Genomic DNA, 25,692 nt, shown 5'->3' with positions numbered 1-25,692 from the left:
TCAACAATAAACAGTTTTCATTATACTGTATATCGATATGTTTTGAAAGTAATGTACAAATATTAGAAATCTTCATATATAATCGATAACTCAATACACTTAAACAAACCCTGTAAAATCTATTGTAACTGTTTCATACGATGTCAACTATTGAACCATTAATCAGTTAAATCTATATTAAGAAACTTCTGATAGATTTTTCAATAAATAAACGTAAAAATATCGCCCTAAAACGACTTTATTAAATATTTTGAAAATTTAGGAAGAAAGAAAGTCAATTATCTTTGAATGACAACTGGATTTTTCTTTCTGAGATCATGCCAAATTATTTTTTATGATATCTTTATATTGTAGATAAATAATTTTTATACTCTAAAATTCTTATAAGTTATTTTTCACATTTACAGTTTCTTTTTTATAATTTAATTTTTTTAATTTAAATAATTTATTATGAGAGGTAGTATGATAATCCACGCGTCAATTCTGTTTATATTTTCTTGCAAGATTAAAATTAAAGTTAAAACAATTTAATTAAACATTAAAAGCTCTTAATTTTTTCGTTATAATATATGTCATATAACTGAATTTATTACAGTTAATTCGGTAGGAATAGTGTAATTCTTTATTATCGAAAAATCTTAAAATTTGGAAAATATCCAATATTAAAAAGGAGAGATAATATTTATTTTTTCTATTTTTATATAAATTATGAATTAAATTTAACATGTAACATTATGAATCAAAGTATAATATTTCATACAATAATTTGAATTTTTAACCAGAAATTAATTAGAAAATGTATCATTATATTTCTTTAAATTAGAAATTAATTAATTAAAAAAGATTTTGAAAAGTTTTAATACAGTACATTCAATATATATATATTTTTTTCTTTTACAGTTTATATAACATAAATAAGACAATGATAAGATTAACATTGTTTCTAGCTGAAGTTCGTTAGTGATTTCCAAATAAAAGAGTTTTGTCGTGTTTTCTTTGACTTTTTGGACTAAGTTTAACCTACATAATTGCTTTTGTCATACTGCCGTACAAACTTCACTTCTATTCAGTTGTCACTTCCTTTTTTCCTTTTTGTTTTATTTAGAGAAAGACAGTTTTTATTCTGTTTTGTATTCATCTTACGAAATGGCTTTAAACGGTATGAAAGTTATTGGAGTAATCTAAGTCACAGCATTAATTTATTTTTCAAATAAGCTTAAATTAGATTTAAAGAAAGTGTATTATTTTAATTAAAAAATAAAACTAAAAATTATTTTCAGAATGTAGAAAAAGTTTCTTAAAAAATTAGTTATTTAAAAATATTTTCACATTTTTATCTTGCTTATAATATTAAGCATTTCCAGAAATATTTTAAAAAATTAATCAATAAAGAAATTATGACTTTTTATAAAAAATTAAAGATACAATGAGTTTTGATTAATTAAAATGAATAAATCAAGCTTGTTTTGGTCGATTTTTGCCTTTATTTTTTAAATTTTTAAAATAAAATGCTAATGATTGAATTTGTAAATGTATTACCGATCATATTTTAAGTAGTTAAGCGTAATAAAAATCGTTTTCTTCTTTTCAGATAGCATATGATATAAGCTATCTTACATAAAGTCTTTTCAGGATGGAAAAACAGCTAAACCTACTCCCTATCTTCTTGCTGTCATTTGACAAATCTTCATCTGGCACAGGAGTTCCAGGTCATTAGGTAAGAGATGTGTAAGAGGATGACACCAAAGACACTTCCAGGAGGATCTGGACGAAGAGAGGGAGAGAAGAACCGGATGTTAAAAAAGAACCACCGCTACAACACATAAAATATTAAAGAAATACCATAAAAGTGATTACTTTCTTAGGCTTCGATGTTACGAATTCTAACTTTTTTTTTTTTTTTTTTTTTTATTTCATTTAAGAAAAGTAATTTTATTGATCAGATGGCTTTCAGTTTAGAACATAGGCAATTTTCAAAATTAAATTATTATTTTTCCATTGACAGGTGTAAGCATAAATTTGACTTAACACCTTTATTTATACGAATTTAAGACAATAAGGCATCTGGAAGCAACCATTATTGATGTTCAATACGAGCCAAGTATACTCCTTTGCGCGATTGGTCGAAGCGATAGCAGTAGGTGTTGCCTAAATGCAGTGCCCACCTACTAGGTCTTATCCCACTAGCACATCGATCATAGCGTAAAGACACTGCTGCGGGGTGTTGGCTGCGTTCGAGTAGTCGGAGTAGTCCAGTGAAGAGGGTAGCGGAGAGACTATTTCCGCGATGAGTTGTGCAGAAATAATGTATCAGCCGTACTCGCCGTACTTTCCGTATCAGAGGCCGGCGGCTGCAGCGGTGGCTGCTGCCGCCTCGACTCCTACAGCAGCAACTAGTCCCGTCACCTTAACGGCGGCACCTCCTCCCATACCACAGACTCAACTGTCTAAAGTAAGTATTCTTTCCGTACCTCCAAGAATGCGAACAAAATAAATAAAAGTACCGAAATGCCAAACCGATACGATGTATTTAATATCGAGACGTGTTTCGTTTCAGAAATTTGGAATGCCCAAAACAAACGATGTTCTGGAACACGCTGCCGCTTCTACAGCTGCCGCTAGCGGAAGCGACTATAGCACAACAGCAGCAAGAGCCACCGGCGATTGTGCTGTAGGCCATGCTGCTACCGACGCGGAGAAGAGCAGAGTAGCCTCAGGAACTGCCGATGCCCAATATCTATCGGCCAATTGCGTTGTCTTTACATACTACACTGGTGATTTAGCATCGGTTGTAGACGAACATTTTAGTCGAGCTTTAAGTCAACCCAGCAGCTACTCCCCCGACACAGACAGAGGATCGGTGATGAAAGGTGAGCATATATTTCTTGGCCCATAGGCCGGCCCACTCTCTTCCATTAGGCTTAATGTCTTAACGTAAACAAACAAGTTTCTCCTATTATAATAAATCTTGTCTACTATTTACATGTTGTTAATAAATGGTACTTATCATATCGTATTATTAAAAGGTCAACTACTCCCATAAATAGGAAAAAATTTATTTATTTATTTTTATACACTAAATAATAGCAATATTTATAGTTCAAAAATATTTATAAAATTGTCATTAAATCTTATTTCAAATAAATCATCTAAATTTTACACTTACGATCATAAACAACTGTAATTATTTTATTTTCTTCTTATTCTCCGGGAAATATTACAGTATGTTGGTCTTAATCTAATCCCATTTGTTAATAATTAATCATTCTTACATTTCTAAATGTAATTTTGAGAATGAAAGAAAAGATCATATATCAATGAATATGACACAAAAAAATATAATATGAGAATAAAATAATAAAGTATTATCTGAACCTGATTGATATACACGTAATTAATAATGAAATTAGATTGTATAATTGAATTATTTAAATAATAATATATTAATTTAAAATCCATGCAAACATGAATTAAATAAATAATAATCAGGTCAATGATTCCTGAATAACCATTTACCTAAATATGATTATATTGAAAAAGCCTCGTAATCATGATCTAGATTTTCTACGATTAATCAATAAATTTTATAAACTGAAGTATAACCGATGAGTGTTCTATATTTATTGTCATCTCTTGGTTTAATATATTCAATTGCTTTATAAATTATTAACTTTTTTCTTTGTTGCTTTATTTTTATTTACAAATTATGCATAGTTTAAATTCGGTTTTTATCCCGTTAAATAGAAATTAAAAAGTGTTTTGCTATTTAAATCAATTTAGTAGTAGTAAGTAAGCATCGTAAGTTTGCATGATCTAGATTTATAGTTGGGTCTATATAAGAACACATGTTTCTCGCTAAGTTACATAAACATGAGTACAAATAGAACTAGAAAAACAATAGAACTTTAATCATCTTCGGTTGTAGCTCTATACAAGAACTATTCAATGTAGCTTAATCTGTCACATTACGTAATTTCAAAACAAATTATTTTAAAATATTGTACATTTATTTATGTCATTTATATTAAGAATATTTTTTACAACTTAAAAAAATTAAATAAATTTAATTTCCATAAAATATAAAATATCAATAAAATTAATAAATTCTATTAATGAATTAAATAATTTAAAATATCTTATAATCTTCATTATAAATAATTCACTATAATGCATTAAAATTGAAACTTTTCATATATTAAATCTTAAAAGTGAATAATTAATATAAGTTATTTACAGAGAACCGAGTTTACTTTCATTACTTATTTAAAATAATTAAAAATTGTTAACTTTTAAGTAAGCCAAATTAAAGCATCGGACTCTTAAATAAATAATAAATATCTTTTTAGATTAGAAGTTAAAATAATAATCCAAAAAAATTGAAAAAGTCTGGTCTAAAGTTTAGCTTTTTAAAAATCTTATTCAGTCAAAAATAAATACTTTCGTACGAACAGCATATTATAAAAGTAAACTTGTGGTACTGTATACATATAAATGCATATAAATCATTTAAATATTTAAAAAAAAAGAAAAATTACATGAAATATAATTTCTTTGAATTAATCTTGTTTTTAAAATTATCTTACTTAAAAGTTATTAAAGCAAATTAAATGTATATTAAAATCATAATTATCATCATTTTTATAGGCCTATCACTAATTTTGAATATGATTTACTATAACATTGTTTAGGCTAAATTAAACAAGCACTATTAACAATTAATATATATAAATTATCAATGCCTAGTTATAGTTTATCTCGTAGTAAAACACGTAAAATCGGGTAATATTCAAAGTGATTTTCTTATTAACTTAGTATTTAAATATTTGTCTACTAAATATTTTATTTTCCTTAAATCAATATAATCAAAAACTCATTATCTTTAATATATACATTTATATTACTCTTTATTTGTAATACTCATTCACAGCAGTTTGACTACATTAAATTTGATACCTGTAATTTAAGATTTATTAGAAGAAACGTTTATTATTAGATATTAATATTAAAATTTATTAACTTAACGAAATTCTCTATAAAATTCCAATATTTAATAATGCCAGATTGTCATTGGAATGCATGCTCTTATAAATCATTCTTTTATTTGCTATTGGTCTGGATCTTTTTGAAGAAGACAAAGACGGATTGACTATGTTAAAGACTTAACTCATTCTTGTAATGCACAAAACTTGAAGGCTAACAAAATGCTTTAGGCCATAGATTATAATTCTTAGATATAACATAAAATTTTAATTGAGTTTGAAAAATTGTAAAATTTGCAAAGATATTTTTAATTATAGTCGAATTGCTTCATAAAAGAAACTAAGGTTTTTAGGTTGCTACAACTAAGGGAGAGAAATTATATGCAAATATAAAATAACCCTTTATTATTTAGTATTGCTTTTAACCAACAGATGGCGATAATATATTAATAATTTTTTATGCAATATTTTCTATTAATAAGCCTTGAGATCTCGAATTGACTTTTTGAAATATATTGTTGACGTTATAACTTAAACGCTTATAACAAAAAACCCAGGAACATCTTATTCGTTTTAAAAACACTAAAAAGAAATTTACATAATTAAACTGTTGAGTAAATCAATACGTCTACAAATTACAATATAATACAAGCTGTAATAATTTAACAGGATAATCAATACAATTATTAAACTGATTTAGTTCATATCAATTAGCATATTTAATAAATTAGGTTAGATTTTTATGTGTTCATTATCAATATGCTTCTTAGTTACTTAAAAGCATTATCCAGAAAAGATTGCTAGTGTTAGTGCTATAAGAAAGAAGTGCGTGTTGCTTGTCTATATACTGTACAGTACATAGTCACTTAAAATACAATTGACATGCTGAAGAAATGAGTCAACTGTCTTTTTTACACCTTCAGAAAAAACGGTTTGAGTAAATAATATTGTTAAAATTGTAACATTGTCAAAGAAAAAGTTATTAAGCTTGATTCGCAACTTCTTTTCATTTTTTCCCCTTTCTTTTTTGCAAATGATGTTTAATAATTTTACATTAAAAATTGATACTTTATGTATTAAATATATCATTAACTAATTTGCATGTCAAAAACGAATTAACATATTAGATCAAACATAATTAAAAATCTACATCCAATTTAAAATTTATAGATCATTATTATCAAAAATTATCGAAAGTACGCAAGTCTGCATTAAATGAAATATATATATATATATATATATATATATATAATTTAAAACTATTTTATGAAAGTTTATTAATTTACATATTAATTAGTGATATGTAATGGAAAAAATGATTGCGTTAATCTTCTCAATTATGATATTAAGATCAATCAGAATTAGATTAACATTACCGTTTCTGTTCGATATATTATTTATTTAATTACTATGATATATATTTATTTTCTCTTTGAATTTCTTATTTGAAAGCAGAACAAAAGATTTTAAAAAAGATAATTTTATGATAAATATGATAAATCTGCATTCTTCGAGGGAAACATTATAAAGAGAAACTTATTTTTGATAGATTGATGAGTTGCAAGATATTGTTCTTGAAAAGCGTCACGGTTGTCAGCACGAATGTATCGTCACATTTACGGTGTCTTCACATTGAATATCATGTGTTCTGAATTTGTGCGTTGATGACTTAAGCACATTTTTGTTGTCACGCTAGCAAATCTCCTCTGGAATATTAATTTCAAAAATAACTCCCATGTATAAAAATAAAAGTAGTGTTAATAGATTTTTTCCTCAACTACACGTAAAAAATAGAATAACATTTTCTATTCATATTTTTTTTGCTATGTTTATCGTTGTCTTCACAATATAAAATTGCTCTTTACGCTTTCATATTCCTATTTAGTAAAGAAATTCGATACTTTTATAAGTACGCAACATAAGTTTTTCTATAATGTTTAAATTTCATTAAAATAAATCTATGTCGGAAAATAATTACTGAAAATTTATTAGTTTGTATCATAAAGTAATGTCTCTCCCATAAATATTTATTAAATGGAACAATTTAGTATTAACATGAAATCTATAATATCATTATTTTACTAAAATCCATAGCGTATTAGATTTATTTGCTAATGACGCTAAAGTATAACTTCAGCGTCATTAATATTAACAATATTATGTAGCGAATGAATCATTGTTACATTAAACCTAGATGAAATACGCTAAATTTATTTGTTTATTATTCGTTTATACATGTAAAACGATAACGAATTATTCGTTCAATGTTTGGCCGGTTGATTAATACCGTAGAGCTCTCATTTTAATGCTCTTAAGGTAAACAAAGTTTTTAAATGTTACATTTACGATATTTTATTTTATTGAAGTAATCAAAAATTAAATTTGTTTACCTGTTTTCATTATTTTTTCAGCCATGCCATATAATAAATAATTATAAATTTACATAAACAAGAGCTTGTACGCTAGACATGTTATACTTTAATATATTTTTAAGCATTTACAATACATCATTTTTTAACGTATACTATTAATTGAAATTTAATAGCATACGTTCAACATTATAAAAATATAAAGTGTAATGTAGACAGAATGTAAGTCTAGTTTAGTTTTAAAGGTATAGTGCAACATTAAGCTTATTCTTATCTGATCTTAGTTCTAGCTAGAAAGATGATACCCATACAGCTGTCGTAGTTCAGTCCTTATAACGGTAAATTGGTTGTGGGTGTTATATGAAACATTATTCTTAATAGTTCTTATTAAATCTGTTTAAATTTAGGTTTTGCCATTTTGCAATCGGGTTTAGTAACGCTCTCGCTATTAACCAGAAATAAAAAAAGCTCTCGTTAATTTAGAAACATAAAGCGTGGCAGATGTAACCCATTTATTTACCTTTAATACTGACTTTTTTTTTCAATTTTTCTTATTTTAAAATATATTTTATATAATCCTGATAATCTTTTAATCATGATTACACGCATATAAATGAACTGTAATCCGGAATAAAATGTTAATCAGTTATCTCTTCCCACAATAATGATAATGAGGAATAAGTCTTATATTTAGACTATGATTTTTGAAAATATAAATAAATAAATGCAAATGATATATAACGATATTTTTATTATTTTCAGGTCTGTGTATTTATTTATATTTTAAAAATTCATATACATACAATATGTAATATTGTCAATTTAATTATTTTATTTAACATCTTATCTTCAAAAAAATGAACTTTTAAAACTATTAATTTCCATTTTCATTAGAGTTTATTTGATTTAAATAAATTTTAATCAATAATAAAATTTATATTTTTGAAAATAATATTAATTATAGTAGATTCTAAGTAAGTCTTAAGTCGTATAGGCAAACATAATATGTTAACCTATACGACTTAAGATTTACTTAGAATCTATAACTTAACCTTACGACTATACAATATTCTTAAGTTTAAGTTATAATCAATATATATTAAATTTATAGGGTAAGTCAAATGTCCTTGCTGAAATCAATAATTTGCATTCAATATCTTATTTATTTAACTGAAATATTCTGATCAATTTATTTGTAAAAATAAAATTATTTTGAAATTTAAAGTTATAAATTATAATTAAAAATTACGATTTGTAATCATTCGTACAAATATTTGATATTTAACTGTAAAATTAATTTTATTTTGATCATTGTTTTATGGTAGAATTAAATTAATATACTAAAAAGTAAAAGATTAAAGTGTCTATCAATTTACCAGAGATAAATACGTAAAATAATTAAATGTCTAATTTGTTAACTTATAAATTTATCGAATTCAATATGATACGAAGGATATGTTTGGAATGTCAAGGATTCCTCAAGAACAATTTGTTTTCTTGGTTTAACTTTATTTTAGAATTATGTATTTTACACCTATGCATTACAAGCTACGTTATGTGTATTTATATATTAATTTTAACCCGCACAATATGAGAATTGAAGTTATAAACATCAAATCATATTAAAACTGTATTTAAATAAGGCATAGAATTAGATATTGGAATATATATGATGGCGATCTAATTCAATGTAAATATAATAGATTAGTTTTTTACTTCATTAAGAAAGAATATATTATATAATAAAATGTATAGGCTAATACTAAATTTATAATAAATAACATTAAGTTTATAATTTTTTGCTAATTTTATTTCCTATTTTCTTCATATTTACTAAAAAAAAGTTATAAATTAGAGTTCGTTTTTGAGGAACTAATATCTAGAATTAGAAAAGTTAATTAAATTAAGTTGTATTAAAATTTATAATAATTTAATACAATATAGTATTTTTAATTGCGCATGAAACTTGTTAATTAATTATGAATGACTTAGTCTATTTTGAATCCATTCAGACTTTAATGTTTTAGAAGCTGTGTTTCTGCTTATTTCACGGAATCAAATATAAAATGTAGCATATTAAAAAACGAAATAAATGTAGTATTTAACAAACAAAGATAAAATAAATAATGTGTAAAATATAATTTATTTTATATTTTGTTTTTTAATCAAGTAAAATACTTCACAAACAATTTTCTAATCTAACAGTTCTACAATAAGCCGAAGTATTCAATAACACCATTACATAAGATCAGTGTAGAAAAAATTAATTTTGAAATTTTTTGTTGCCAATTTATTTCGTCTCCAGAGATAGAATAAATTTATTGCCTTGTTAGTAGATTGGACATTTCATACTCTCAAGGATACTTATGATTTATAAGTTTAAACTCTTTATAATTCGATTTTATTTTTTATGCTTTATTATTAAGTTTTTGATAAAATATGCTATTAAACACATTAAAGTTTGATAAATTTATTTTAAAAATAAGTAAATAGATAAGTAGGTAATTTTAATTTTCAAAAAAAGTTTAAGATTTATTTAGCTTAACCGTAAGTTCTATAACACTCATACACTTAAATGTACCGTATCTAACACAAAACAATACTTTAAATGCTTAACAAATATATATATTTTCTGATTTTCTTCTCGCGATTTCCTTTTCTATTTACAATAATTGTTTGTAAACATTTATTGTTGTATTATATTATATTATATAAGTAAATTACATGGCATATGATATGTAGTAAGTTACGTGACTAATATTTTGCAAGCATTATTAGTTTTCACACTAAAAACATCTATTAATAAATGAGGATGTTGCTTTTAATGATAAACTCATTACTCAAGGTCTGATCTATTTGTAGAGTCTACAATATCCTTAAATGGTTATAAATCTAATCTAACGGCAGATCGTAAATCCAATAAGATTTCATCTTATCATTAAATTAATTTATACTCAAATTCATTATTATTATTTTCATTTAGGCTATATAATAGAATGCTAGCAATATAACATATTTCTAATTTTTGTCGGCATGATTGTTTTATATATAATTATTATTTATTTGATGCTGGATTAGATACGTTTGAAGAATTTTTATAAATAATACTGTTCGAAAAATCTTGAAAATAGCTATTATAAAATAAATCGAATGTTATCATATAAAGTTTTAGCAGTAAAATGCCTAGATGATGCCTAGATGATGCTTAGATGTAAAATAAGCTTAGCTTCTATCAAAAAAGGTTATGTTCAATTTTCCTAGAAGCTCCTGTAAACAAAAGTCTATTGCTTTTTTGTTTTCTGGATAGCATTTTGTAATTTCTCTCTCTAATATCGTTTTCCTGTATTAGATAAAAAGTTTAGGAAATAAATAAACACTTTCTCATTTGAAGTTTATTTAATACGGATATTTCTAAAGGTATAATTGGATATACGATATAAATACTTTATATCAAATGCAATCCAGAAAAGAAATAAGAGCGGCAAATTTTTGCTTAAAGGAGACCTTCAGAAAAATTGAACGTAGTCTTTTCTACTAAATACTGCGTTTATCTTGATTTTTAACATTAAGTTTGAAAACTAAATGAAAAAATAATAAGCCTTCATAGAAATAACAAGAAGTTTATAAGAATTTTAGTAGCATATTGTTATATTTGTTGAGCTTAAATTCATAGAAAAAACCAAATTTACACATATATAATATTTGATTTTTTTAAATCGCTAAAAACTCAAATATTACAAAATTAATTTTTAGTGGCTTTAATCCATTAAAAAATCAAATTAAATATTTTACATGACAAAATGTACAGATCTTACTTGCCGCTGACTTATAGACTTCGTGTAAGAGATTTCAATAAATTTAGACTAAAACTCATAAAAATAATTGTATAATGACTACATTCTTTTTAATAAAAATTTTATTTAACATTTAGAATGTATTTTAATCTAGGCCTATTTTAAGTCTATCCATTTTAGGCCTATAATTTATTTTTTAATAAATATTAATGACAAAGTGTTGACCATTGAGAAATATTGATAATAACTATAGTTTTAAAAGTTATAAAGCAAAAAATTTGATTATAGATAACGGTTTGATATATATCGACATAAATCTTGATTTTACAAAAATTTCACTCGGATGAAAATAAAATGCGAATGTACAAGTAACCTGATTTAGGCCTATTTTAGTAGTAATTTAAAATTATGGGAAATTTTCGCTTAAAAACTCACAATAATGTGGAAATCCTGAGAGAAAAAAACGTTTAATTTTTATCTCTTATTTTAAAAAATTGAATAGGTAGTCTGTATGAATGAAATCTCAATTATTATAATACAATTTCAATATAATTTCTTGCTATTTAACTTCTAATGTTCAGTACTTTATATACATATTATTATCTTCTAATCAAAATTGAATACATAATACGCTAAAGGCTTAGGCCTACAAGTTCCGAAATAACTTAAATTTATAATTTACTTCATTATTGTTATTTAGTTGGATAAATGAATATTTATATTTTATTTCAAATATATAAAAAACTAGCAAAAATATCGGCATTTTTGTTGGTTAACTGTAAACTTTACCTGAAATACCTGAGACAGATTATAAGCATTCAAAGTAAATTTTAAGATACTGTAAACATAAAATTTGGGAACCATTTATCAAGAATAAACTAAAAGGAGTAAATATGTGATCTTAATCTATAGTTTGATAATAATCGAATTTCAAATGTATGTTTTCAACGAATCCTAATCGCAGGAAAATAAACATTATTTGCATTCAAGTAACATTTTTTTAAGACTGTCTCTTTTGTGAATTTAAGATTAAGTGACATACAAACCATTGAATATCCGCATAGAAACTATATTCATGCTTCCTCGGATGTATGGTAATGGCCTATACGTGTCCTTTTTGTAGCTGCAATATGTTGGAACGTTGAGATGCGAACTGTTTCTATTGTCGAAAAGAAATATAAGTTAAAGATTTCCTAAGGTTAACTAATTTTATATAAACTGTATTTTAATTCTATACATATATTTAAATCCGATCTGTTCATATTATATCAAGAATAGATAAAGGATGTTAAAATAGAAGCTTAAAAATTCAATTAGGCCTAATTTTAGTGGACTTCTTGCTGCTGCAAATGTAAGCCTTTTTTTGTCAAATAAAAACAGAATTTAAAAAATACTATATTATGAAATAAATTAGGCAGTAGGCCTATATCATTTTTAATTCAAATTATATAAGTAGTCCAATTAAGTATTTAGGTACTGTACTCCTATATATAGTATAAATCTTATCTATAGTATACCTATAGGCCTACTTACAGTCTGTAGACTCTGTGATTTATATGGGTTAGTTCTTATTATATTTAATCGAACTATTATAATTTTACTAAAATATAATACAATATATCAATATCTATAAGTTATATGGATTACTATTTGTGCAAATAGACATAGATAAAATCATTGTTAAATTGCACATAAATAACATTCACGTTATTCTTATTTGTAGATTTGTCTTAAATTAATTGATTTATGTATCTAATCTTACAATGTGATTCAACAAAGATAATATTCATAAATTTAATTTTTATATTTTTTATTTTATCATATTCAATTAACAATATAAATTAATACAATTTATACAATAATACAAATGTATACAATTAAATTATCACTTAAAACTTTTTGATATATTTAAAACATCAACAGAGCTAATTCGGAAAGTGATAAATGGCCGGACGGTTAGCATAGACTTATATTATATGTAGTATCAATAACATTATCCGTATTCATTTTACTATATCAACTCAGTGTTTACATATACATAGTTGTATGGACAATGATTAGAATTCCATCTGTACATAAACATTCCTTAGCTCAGAAGGATCGAAACAGGTTATCATTCCAATGTTGATATACCTTACAATGGAATCATTATACAACCACTTTTCAGTCTAACGTAATAATTATGATGTTGATATAGTTAAATTAGCATTTTAATTAATTGAATTACTAATTCCGTTTATTGTGTTAACGGTTTTCTTAAGAATTTTAAAGGAATTTCTGAAATATTTAATCTTATTATATGAAGGGAATTTTTATTTACGAGCTTGACAACAACAAAATATCTAAAATAATAAAACATTGATGTACTTAAAAAATTTACATAAATAGCTTTCATTTTTATTTTAATTTGATCTTAGGATTAAAAAATTGAATTTGATGATGATAAATCGTTAATATTTAACAGGGAAATTATTTAAAAATCACAAATTATAGTTATTTGAAAGTGATTTCGAATTAGAACTATGGAAGTGTAGGATAAACTAAATTATTCAGCACTTGCATAGCAAACTCCTAGAAATGTAATAAAAGTGGGTATTAAAGATATTTAATTTACAAATATAGACCAATCTTATGCTTCAGATTTTTTCAAGGCCATTTTTGATATATGTATATGCATAACTAATCAATGTTAAATTTTCGATCTGTAAACAGAAATTTATTTTCAGTTAAATTATCGATCTTCAATATATATTATGAAACCGTCTCAGATCATTTTAACTAGGTTAAACGAAATTTATATCTTAAAAATCAAATAAATATACTGCTATAAGAATTTCTTTAAGGACCTATATTAAAAACAAAGTTTAACTTCAAATATTTTGTTCATATTACAACTCAAAAATCTTTTATTAAATTTAGTTAACTGTTCGAAAATTATGAAGTTTTAGATTTTTCAATGAAAATTTCTAAGAAAATTAGAAGTAAAATATCAATTTTCGTTCATTTTAATAACTTTCAATATTACTTAAAATTGACGTAAATTATTATATTTATTAAGTAATTTAGATTACTATCAACATTAATTAATGCTTATAGACATTAATTAGGGTATAAATATATATAATATAATATATATTAAATTTATCCTATATTAAAACGATTTTTTACTTCTTTTATTATTAGCTTTAGTCCATTACAAAGGAATGTCTAGATATTAGCCTGTAGAAAATTGGAAGTTAATAACAGCGGAAATTTTTTTAATAGAATATTAACTCTAGTGGACTTTACTAGAATATTCAAAACTTAATAAAAGTTTATGAATATTTTTTCAATATTCTAATTAATAAAATATTATTTTATATTAATTGCATCTATAACTCCATTTTTTTTAGTAGGTTAAGGTAAGCTTGAATGATTATATTTTATTCTTGATGCATAAAAATTTAGAGTTTATTTAAAATTACATATTATACGTAATTCATAATTGCTAAAAACAATTTTGATGTATTTCTATTAGTTTAAAATGATGATTGACTCCATCATTTATATCATTAAAAATTGGCTTAAAATTAGAAATTATTTTTAAGTTTTAAAAATAAAGAAAATATTTAAACTCTTTTGGTAGTTTAAATACTTTACTATTCTCCAGATGTGCTAAATTTAAAGGAAAAAATATAGTGGTAATAAAAAAAATTCTGATACCTTTGCCAATTGGACTCATTATTTTGCAATAAAATAAGCTAAAGCTTAAAACCTTTAAAATGCAACCTTTCTAAACTATTAAAAATTAAGTTAGCAACTTAAAAAGTTTTAACGACACCTCTTAAAACAATACATTTGTGATTTTTAAAGATCTAACTTGTCTGGTATGTCATTATATTTATTTTCTAATCATCCTAAATTCAAATTGGTTTGTAAATAAATAAAAATAACTTGCTTAATTTAAAATTTTAATTCAAAAATTAATATTAAGCAAAATAATACATTTACAACTATAAGCACTCTTTATAATTGAAAGCGCTTTGTTATCCTGAACTTATATAACAATTAAACAAAGAAATCTTTGACAACATCAGGTTAAATTTATATAAAAATCCACTAAAATATAGATGTTGTAGTATTAAATTTAGGCCTATATTTAAAGAAGCCTATAACTACAGTCTATCCACTTATGTCATATTTATGTAATTTATTTATATATATCTTATTGTACATTCCAACAGACTATCGTGTTCAGATTTAAAATTAAATCTAGAAGTAAAAAATAAAATATTTTTGATAGATGATAAGTTTTACTAAATGTACAATAACAGCTTTTACGTAAGATACACTTTATTTAATTTTAAATAAATATGTTATTACATTTTAAAACGAATTATTTTATTTAAAAGGTTTTAAATGGGTTTATTTTACATGAAAATTTAAACTGTCCCATAATTCTTCGTAATTGGATTTACCTTGACTTCGATTAAAGATATTCTTTGTTTGTTTAAATGTCTTATGTAATTTCAATCCTAGCAAAGCACTTTCACGCTCAAGTAGAGAAGTATCAAAACATAGTTGTCGACCGCACATCAACCATAGGTCGTATATCAGTTGAATGGAAGCCAGGTGAACTTTTACATAAACAGCGCATGTGTCGATTCTAAAAATAGAAAGTAATGAAACTATAGATAAAGTTTTCATCCCCTTGAATAACTGACTCGTTTCTTTACATAGCTCTAGACACGACGTCAGAGGCCTTCTCCAATATCATGAATGAATGAATAGTTTTACACATGATAACCAGGCCTTTTCCATATTTTCTCTACCAATTTCATATATTATACATATATTTGTAAAAGCAGATTTAATATTTAAGAAATCTTTATTACATTTAATAATTAATCTAAAAGTGGCTTGAAAAAATGTTAAGTCTATAGGAAAAAATTTGTAATACAACAAAACTTACCTTGATGGAAATTCTGTTTATTCATTTTTTCCCTAAATTTTCTGATATTTATATTTATACTTATTGATATTGATATAATGTGTTTATGCAGATATAATAAGCTTAGTAAATAAATAGAATATGTTAGCATATGAATGAGATGGTTAATGTTTCTGGCCGATGTAATGAAGACAGTTAATGCCTTTGTTATTATTTTCCCTTTGTTTTTTTCTGGCATCAAAGTTTGACGATAGAAGAAATTATTTTTTATTTTTTAAATAATATGAAAAAAGCAATAACACAGAGTAAGTAAAAATTATGCAAATTATATTTTTACATTTTTTGCATGATAAATCAATGTTTAATTTGATATAGGTGAATTCTTGCTATATTTATTAAATTTAGTCATTGAATAAAGTGTTTAATGTTAGATTTTAATTGTGTGTAATTATATTTTACTATCGTTATTATTTTTATTATATAATATTTATTTCTTCTCACCAGTTTTAGGAAATCTTATAAAAGTAATAAACTTGAATCCAAAGCCATTATATTTAATTTTTAAAGTTTTTCTGGTGATAAAGTAAACTGTTCTGATTAACCTAGGCCTATATATATAATCGACTAACTCATTGGCATAAAAATATTAAAAATAGAACCGCTATCATTTATGTTTATAGATAGCGTGTTACATGCTTCTTATTTTTGAGTTACAATGTCTGTAGACAAACATGAGATGGCGAGAAAATACGAAATGGGCACGCATACCGTACCCTAATTTCTTAGAAAAACTCAACTTAAATGTTTATAAATCCAATTCTGTTATTATTTGATTGAATAGAAGGTCATAAATTTTATTTTATAAAAATGCTTAAACGAAGTATTCGAATATAAATAAAAAATAAAATAAATTTAATATTTTTTTTACGATAAAATAGATCTATTGTATATGAAATATAAAATTGAAAATAACTGTTTTTCTAAACTAAAGAAATTCGTCAATATAATTTTGATAATTTTAAATTGAGGAACCTTTTAAGTGTCTAAAATAATATAAAACATGCAAGACAATTTCGAAATACGAGCGTAAATGCAGAAACATCGACACTAGACCTACCACTTGACCTAACAAGTGAGTTCTAAAGATACTCAAAGAGAAACGGTCAACCGCAATATTTATGTATAATCCTAAAGCTGTTTATCTTGCACCCTGCCAGGAGTCTAGCGTGTTATAATGTAATTACTGTCCCTTCACCGTGACCGAATGTAGTAGTAACCAAGCTACTCTATTGTTTGTGAAGAAAACTACGCGATTTGTCATCGTGGACTCAATAATACTATGAAAAAAACCTAAAACACAATCTGTTCTTATCACTTAATAGTATGCTTTGTAAAATTTCTAAGGAAGATAATATACTATTATGAAACAATCCAAGAAAACATTTAACTTTCGACAATTTAAGATCAACGGGAATATTTTTATTTTTACTTTATTCCAATCAAGTCTAGTTGTGTTTTGTTTTTGTTTTTTTATTCTCTTGTTTTTAAATAAATTTTAATATATTTAAACATTAATTTTATCATTTAAAAAGCGCTATAGATTCCTTATTTAAATATTTAAATCTCTAAACAATATTAAAGTTAGTTTCATTTGATGCTGCGGCATTTTGAAAGAGACAGTAAACTCGAACTGTAAATTTAATACATTCTCAACGTTTAAAGAATTATCTCATTAGTAAAATTACATTTATTACAGTCGTTAAAAAGTATTACGTTTTTATTCGTTAATAAAGTAATTAAAGTTGAAATTTAGTATATAATTATAGATGACGAAATACAAGAAATTACTGGTATTTCTTGTTCTATGTATTGCTGAACAGAATAGAACCAGTGCAAAGCTGACATAGAGAACTATCAGATCGATATCGGATGGGGGTGGTAGAGGGGACGACTTTATGGCTGGAGTCGACCGATGCAAAGCTATGAGGAGATTCTCGGAAGCCAATATTCTGGGAACGTCCGACAAGAATAGAACGTTGTCGTCTCTTCTATGCCTTCTCTCCGTGGTACCTTAACCGGTTGCCATGACAACTCGGAGAGACGACTTATTATGGTGAAAAAGCATTCACCGAGGCAATACTTTAGTCACACTAACCATTTTTCATTCAAGTGAAGTTTCGACTCAAACTCGAAGCCTATTTATTTATTTCTATTCTATAAACGTTGCAGCAAAAATGTAATTGTTATTAATATCGCCCGAAACTCCATCTGCTCAAATTTACCTACAAAACATTGTATTAATCGTTAATATTATGCTGAATAGAGTATCGAAGATGGTCAAAATTTCTTCGAAGATGGTTAGAAAAATAAATTTAATTGCTAATCGAACCATATTGTCGTAATCGTGATCCTACTTTTTTACTACCATAGGTATAAAACGGATTGCGTGCAGGACCACCAACGTTAAATAAAAAGTAATGTAGACGAAGACAAGCTTCTATTGTGTGCATTGAATAGCATAAAGAGCTGTCGGTGAATGCAGATAGGCTTTTAAGCTAAGAAAGGAAGTAATCTTATCTGTCTTTCTTCTCCTTTTAATATGGAGTCGGCAGATACAAACGAGGTGGTTGTAAGTGAAAAACTTAGCTTTTGTCTATTTGAGATTTTTTTTTTTTAGAAGAACATTTTTGAAGATAATTCTTATGACATAATGTTTAGATAAAGGCGTACTAATAATGATTTTATTGTTTAAATTTGTACTTAGATTTACAGATTTATACATTCGATGTAACTATAGAACATAATTTTCTTTTTTAATTATATTTATAAGCAATACTTTCTGTCGTAGTAAACGAATTTCGATACATTTTCTAAGTATTAATAGATTTTTTTTATTAGATTTACTTCAGGTGTATTGATAAGTCGTGATTTTGAAATTTGTTACTTTGTATCTTAAAATAGTATTGATATTCAAAATTATTTTATTACTAACTTATGTCAGATTAAGTTTTTTAAATTATGAAAGTGTTTAAAATATATTTTTAAAACAGTTAATAGCTTACTTCTTAAATGTTAAAGTATAAAAAAAAATTTAAGTAAATATATAAAAAGTCATAATACAAAATATTATAGAAAATATATCAATTTATAACCAGGCCTAGGGAATTTAAATCATTTACAACACAAAATTATTAAAATTATTTCATTTGGAATCGTAAATTACATTATAAAAATATATTTAATTTTAGCTTAAAAATAATTATTATTTTCTTATTTCATTTACCAAAGAAAAATATTACAAAAAGAAATTTTATTTAAATAAATATATTTGAGTTTAATAATATTTTTGAGAATAACCTGTAAAGTAATCTTATTATCATCTTAAAATACAAAGCTTTTTAATCGATTAGACTTAATAATTTCTAGTTTGCGTGATTTATATGAAAATTTTGTAAATAAACCATAAGAGAATTTAAAAAGCATGTTCTAAAATTTACCAAAACTATATAAAGGCCTATAAAATAACAAAAAGTTAAACTGAAATATATCGAATTTTTAGAATTGTTTGCCTTATATCATTAAATTTTAAAAATAAAGTAAAAGCCTACATGTATAACTTACATAATAAATAAGTTTGTTTGCTAGATTCTTAAGTTATTTTATCATGAACTGTTAAATATAGACAAACGACTAAATATTGACATGTTAAAGAATTTAACATTATCGATAAATATCTTGCATTTACAGAATGCAAATCATTCCATTTATCTCTGAATAACATTAGGAAGCTCAAATTGATGTGACACGTTGGATAAACCGTGTTGTACTTTATGATACAATAGTTTGGTTGTAATCCTTCTTGGTAACTATGGTAGCCCTTTAATCTTATTACAAAACTTCCTTCGAATATTATCTGACACAAAAAAATTCGTTTCCTAATTTTAAACATTCTTTTACATTGATTTATTTCTAAACGATTTTCAGTGAAAACGAAAATATCGAACTGCTTCTAGAATGCTAATTACCTTTTAAATAACTTTACAGCACTACACTAATGGCAATATTCAATAAATAACTGTATTCATTAATATGAAAATGTTTTCGATGAAACGAGAATTTCACAGTTTAAAACAAAGAATACGTTTGTAATTAGTTTGTGTTCTAGTACTGTACATTAATGAAATGTACTGGAAATTTCAACAGCTTTAAATTAACACGATACGATCTGGATTGGGATTAACTGAATCAAAATTCAGTTAAATGCAGAAGGATTTGCTGCAAAATTAATTCCTAAATATGCAAGAAAATTTAGCTTCAGAGATTAACTTTGTAAAGCTGTGTAATTCGGTATAAGCTACTTTAAAATTATTTAGAAGTAAATACAATGGAAAAACATGCGAAAGAAACATAATTATTTACTTTATTTCGTTACTTTTGAATTTTCTTTCTACACAACAGAACTTATTTGAACTTGCTACATTTTTCTACCCCAAAAAGTTTATAAGTGTAAAGTTTTAAAACCATGAACTTATAAATTTATAGAGCTTATTTCTAAAAAACGAAAGGAAGTTTATAAGAGCAATTTCTGGAGAAATCCAATAGCAGTTAGTTATAAGTGTCACAAATAACTCGACTTAAAAAATTGTCTCGTCCTAAAAATGATTACATACGTGTAATAATTTAATCTTTAAGGTTACTTGTTAACTAAAATATTTACCACGATACGATGAAATAAAATAAAAAATCAAGATAGTGAAAGCCTTTATCGGTAACTCGTTATTGTCAGTTTTTGCATCTTTACAAGAGAAGGCAAACAATTTAGGCTATCGCACAAATCTGAGGATATATGCTGACTAAATGGGCCTCACACAGCGTTGCTTACTTACTATTAGCACATCTTTGTCCAAATCATGCAGTCTGGGAGTCCCGCTACCGCCCAGATAAGTGGCTCTCTTTGCCTGGGAGGCATTACTGATAGTGATATGTTCTACGGGCGATAAAATATAGCCAGCCTCAATTAGAGTTAAATTAGAAAACGTAACTATAAAAATATCATTCACATTAAACATGAATTAATCCCAGTTTTATGTATACTATAGTGGCTAACATCTGAAAAATTTTAATTAAATAGCTCTGTAAGTTTATAAAAATAATGAATTTAAAACTAAGCCATTGTTTTATACTTATGAATAATTTATGTAAGTTTTGGATTAAAAGAATAATAAACTTAGTACATTATAATGAAAATAAAATTTTAATTTCATTAAATATGCCGCGGTTTTTTTCGTCTTTTTAATCAAAACAAGTTAAATTAAACAGAACAATTGAAAATATATCTAAACATAGCTAGGATTTCAAAATTATTCATGAAATAAGCCTTAAACCCAATTTATGAAGTATTAAAAATAACTTTAGTGTTTACTTTTAAATGATATTAAAACTTAAAATAATTTTGATTCTATTAAAACATCAAGTTCAGATTTTTTAAGTTATGAAATTTTATACGATAGGCCTAATTAACTATTTTGGATTCCTTGAAACTTACGTAAAATTTTTAGGTAAAAAGAGATCAAATAACTAAATTAAATTCGAAGAAATTTGTATATTTAGTTATGTTTGTTTTTGATTCCTTTCAATTAAATCACAATAATTTAAATATTAATTAAATGTTTAAATTATTGTAAATATCTTAATTTAATGATTTATATAAGATAAGAACGTAATGATTTAATATATATAATTAAAATTTTAAGCGGTTTTTTGTTATTTCCTTCCAAATATTGTTAAGAATAAAATATTCTGAATAATCTGGAACAGACTTTTTCTTATTAAATGTAGAATATATATAAAATATTCTACATTTAATAAGAAAAAGTCTATCCCAGATCATTCAGAAGTAGAACTAATTGATAATAATTAAAATTAATTTAATTAAAAATAGAATTGCAATAAGATTTTTAAAGATGATGCAAAGTTTCTTTATTCCTGTAAGTGTAATATTGCTTAATGGAAATTTTTTGTTTTAATTAAGTTAATATTAGATACTTAGAAAATATAAGTTATCCAGAAGTTCTAATTATGAAAGCGTTTTAGAATTAGGAAAGATCCTAAAGCGTTTAAATGGGCCGCTGCATAGATCTAAACTTAGAATTATATTTAATTACTTTAAAAAGCAATATATTTTCGAAATGAGTTAGATCTAAGAACACTGAATAACTGAAGTTTAAAGGTTTAAACAAGACCCGCGATTTTAATATAATGATTCTCTTCGTCACTTAACTTTTGGAATTTATGGAACTCGGTAGTAAATGTTTAAGTTTATCCTATATTATACCGAATTTATGATCTTTAAGAAAAGTGAATTACTAGACTACTTCATCTGTGCAAACTTAATGATATATATCTACCTAATAAAATTTTCTCACCACGAAAAAGATAAAAGTGCTTAACAAAATTGATAACATTTTGGCAGATTGCCACACGACCGGACTAAGTCTGCATGTAAGCAACAGATTCCTTCGTAAAATGTTAAAATTAGATTAAAAAACAACTTGTAGATAGCGTTTGCAAACCTTAATATAGGCATTATACTGCTTTTAGAAATGCTTTTCTTCAAATTTGTGAATAGTTAGCTTAATCCAAATAAATTTCTATACTTTGAAAGGATGAGATACGAAACTGTTATTTAAAATATGCGTTCATTCTCCCGTTATAACACTACAGAAGTCAAGATTAACAACACAAGAAAAAAATGTGTGGCAGAATCTACATATAGAGCTAAGAGTAATGTAGAAGTTAATCGATTTTTGGTAGAGGAGGTTGTTCACCGAAATAACTCCCATCCCATCATCATCTATATACCACAGACGGAGACAGCCACTGGGAATGTTTGTCGTAGTTGTCGTGAACGGTCGAATAGTTCAGACCGCCCAAGTGATAAATTAAAACACGGACTATAGTCACATGCTTCTTAGCCATCCTCTTCTTTCTTTCAATTTACTTCTTCGGACTTCAAATAATACTTGTTTTGTTGGTAATTAAGTGACCGAACGTCGTCATGTCGACAAAAACTATAAGCAACTACTCCTAACTTGATAGTCTAAAGTTTTAAATTCCAAACCATTCAGGAATTTTTTTTTTTTAATAAAATGAACTTCTCCAGTTTTTTATAACTCCACTTTAATATTTCCGATTCAATTAAGAAAGTAGATAAAGTAATTTCGTTTATTTCATTAAAGTTTATCTTAGATAATTAAATTTCGTTTGGAAATTAATTACCAATAAAATTTATACAAAGTGTTAGAAGGATCTTATCATTATTTTAAATTTTTACTTAAAATTTTTTAAAGTGATTAATGACAAATTTTATGCACGGTGCTCTAATAGCAGCCGCATGCATAATAGTTAACTAAAGAATAATAACCAAATAAGTAATAAATAGGCCTAAATATTAGTATATTAGGCCTCTAAATTCTGCAGAGTTTTTCCTGAATTATATCGTTCAAAATTTATCTATTAACTGAAAAGAATTATAAAAATGAATTTACATTATTTACTTTTACTTATTCGTATTATTTTTAACATTTTAAGTGTATTTTTTCTACAGTCATTAAAGAATTTCTCGAAATATTTAAATACAGATAAGCTTTTGGTATATTTATCTATTAATTAATTATTAAATTTTTATTATATAAAAAATTTATTATTCACTTTTTCAACTTTTTCAAATATATCAATATTGAAAATATATTTAGCTGTAAATTGGTTAATTATAAGCTAAATTTAGATTCGTTTTTACTAATAATAGTGAAAAATAATGACTATTCCGATTAATAAAGTGAAATATCAAACTTCTGTATACTCTAGAGATATTATTTATAGTCTTATGTTTAAATTAATCTATTTAATAAATAGTTGCTTTCGATAGATGTAACTTAACTGAAACTATGAGATGGGGGAATAATTTCTATAGAAAACATAGAGAAGAATTTTTTGCGCAGTAGGCCTATAACTCCGTTAACAGGTTTACTTTTCGGGTTCGTACAGGTTATATTATTCACACAGAATATTATTTTCTAAATATGCTTAAAATTTAACAACACCATGGTTATATAATAGAAATATTTAAAGTAACTTTGACTATACATCATTATCATTCAATATCCCATAGTAAATAATAATAAAAAGAAAGAACTCATAAAATAAGAGAAAACAAATTTATTATGGAACTAAATTTCATATCTTCCTCTTTTTCATTAATATCTGAAATTCTGGTAGATTTAATGTTCTTGAACTCGAAATTCGTTATTGGTAAAATGAAATTTTACAGTCTTTGATTGCAATGAGTTTGATGAACTAAGAAATTGTATTTCCATTATTCTTTCTGATTTTCATAATAGGTTTAATCTGTGAATTACATCAAATTAACTGAGTATTTTCGGATTTAGGAATTTTGTAAATGTGAAATTTTTGATTAAAAAGATATTAAAGACAATTTCGTTAAATTAATACATAAAAAATGCTGGACTTTTAAGTATTAAATTTAGAAAATATATTGTAAAATGATGGTTCATGATATACAACAGTGAAGAAGGAAAGAAAGATATGAAAGAAAGTAATTCGTAGATTTTTGTTAAACAAGAATTTTAAGAATATTTCTCTGATTTTTACGTTTTCACTTGATCTACAAACTGTTAATTTTAGAAAATACATCAAAATGATTCAATGAAATTAATTAACGTTTCCTAAACTCGTTTTTTTTCTTTGCGATTAAAAACGTTTACTTGTAAAACATTAAACTATTCAAATAACTGATAAAGATAATAATAAATTTAAAATTTTTAAATAATTTAATTAAGATTATTTATTTTAAAAGAAATTTTAACTATAATAATAATTATTATTTAGTTTTTTTAAAATTCTTTCTGCCCAGAGGACACTAAGCGAATTATAATTAGTGTTTAATTTCTCAACAATAGTAAGATATTTTCTAGAATTTATTTAATAGAATAAAAAATGTCGATATATATATAAATAAATATGTAATTACCATATTTAAGTTAAATAGCTTTATACGTTATTACTTTGTTTACATTAATATAGATCAGTTCTAAGTTAAATCTGCATTACAATATATCACAGACTAAAATAAACGACACAGTGTAGTTTAATCTATATAAACGATAAAAATTTGAAAATTTTTGAAGCCAATTATATCTTGAGAAACAAAAACAATTATGAATGACCTAGTAAAAAGTGTCATTGAATATGATACAGTTGAATAAGCAAGCTATTGTTGGCATTAAGCCGAAATTCTAAAGATTAAAAAAATTGTATGACATGCTACTATAGTTTAAAGTTGGATTTTTATTTTTCTCAAATACCTCTATCATTATTTTTAACCATAACTTAATAAAGTAAGGACGATAAAATCAGATATTTTTTTAAATAAAGGATATTTTTTATTTCGATTTCTTTATTTAGAAAGTAAGATATTTTTATAACTAATTTGTTAAATATTATTTTTTGAAAAACGCTGCCAAAATTGAAAGTTTAATAATGTTAATATTTATTACAGTCAAACAGAGATGTTTCTATTATTGAAAAATAAGCTTTAAAGC

At 24.8% G+C, this 25,692-nt stretch overlaps 1 protein-coding gene across 3 annotated transcripts in view; it reads left to right on the top strand.

Annotated features, from left to right (window-relative positions):
* Positions 1–1,828: 1,828 nt before the first annotated feature.
* The window catches only part of LOC136974808 (transcription cofactor vestigial-like protein 2), a 48,246-nt gene continuing 24,382 nt past the window's right edge, over positions 1,829–25,692 (top strand). For 2 of the 3 annotated variants that reach the window (XM_067269756.1, XM_067269755.1), the window contains exons 1-3: positions 1,829–1,849; positions 2,006–2,452; positions 2,558–2,870. In XM_067269756.1, coding sequence (XP_067125857.1) covers positions 2,288–2,452; positions 2,558–2,870 — 478 coding nt within the window. In that variant the 5' untranslated portion in view covers positions 1,829–1,849; positions 2,006–2,287. The remainder of the gene's footprint in view (positions 1,850–2,005; positions 2,453–2,557; positions 2,871–25,692) is intronic. The other variant, XM_067269757.1, reaches the window with a different exon arrangement.

This window comes from Centruroides vittatus, unplaced genomic scaffold, assembly GCF_030686945.1.
Source record: "Centruroides vittatus isolate TY-2023 unplaced genomic scaffold, ASM3068694v2 contig_357, whole genome shotgun sequence".
Taxonomy (NCBI): Eukaryota; Metazoa; Arthropoda; class Arachnida; order Scorpiones; family Buthidae; genus Centruroides; species Centruroides vittatus.
The sequence above is the reverse complement of the archived record's forward strand: the minus strand, read 5'-3'. Positions and strand labels throughout refer to the sequence as shown.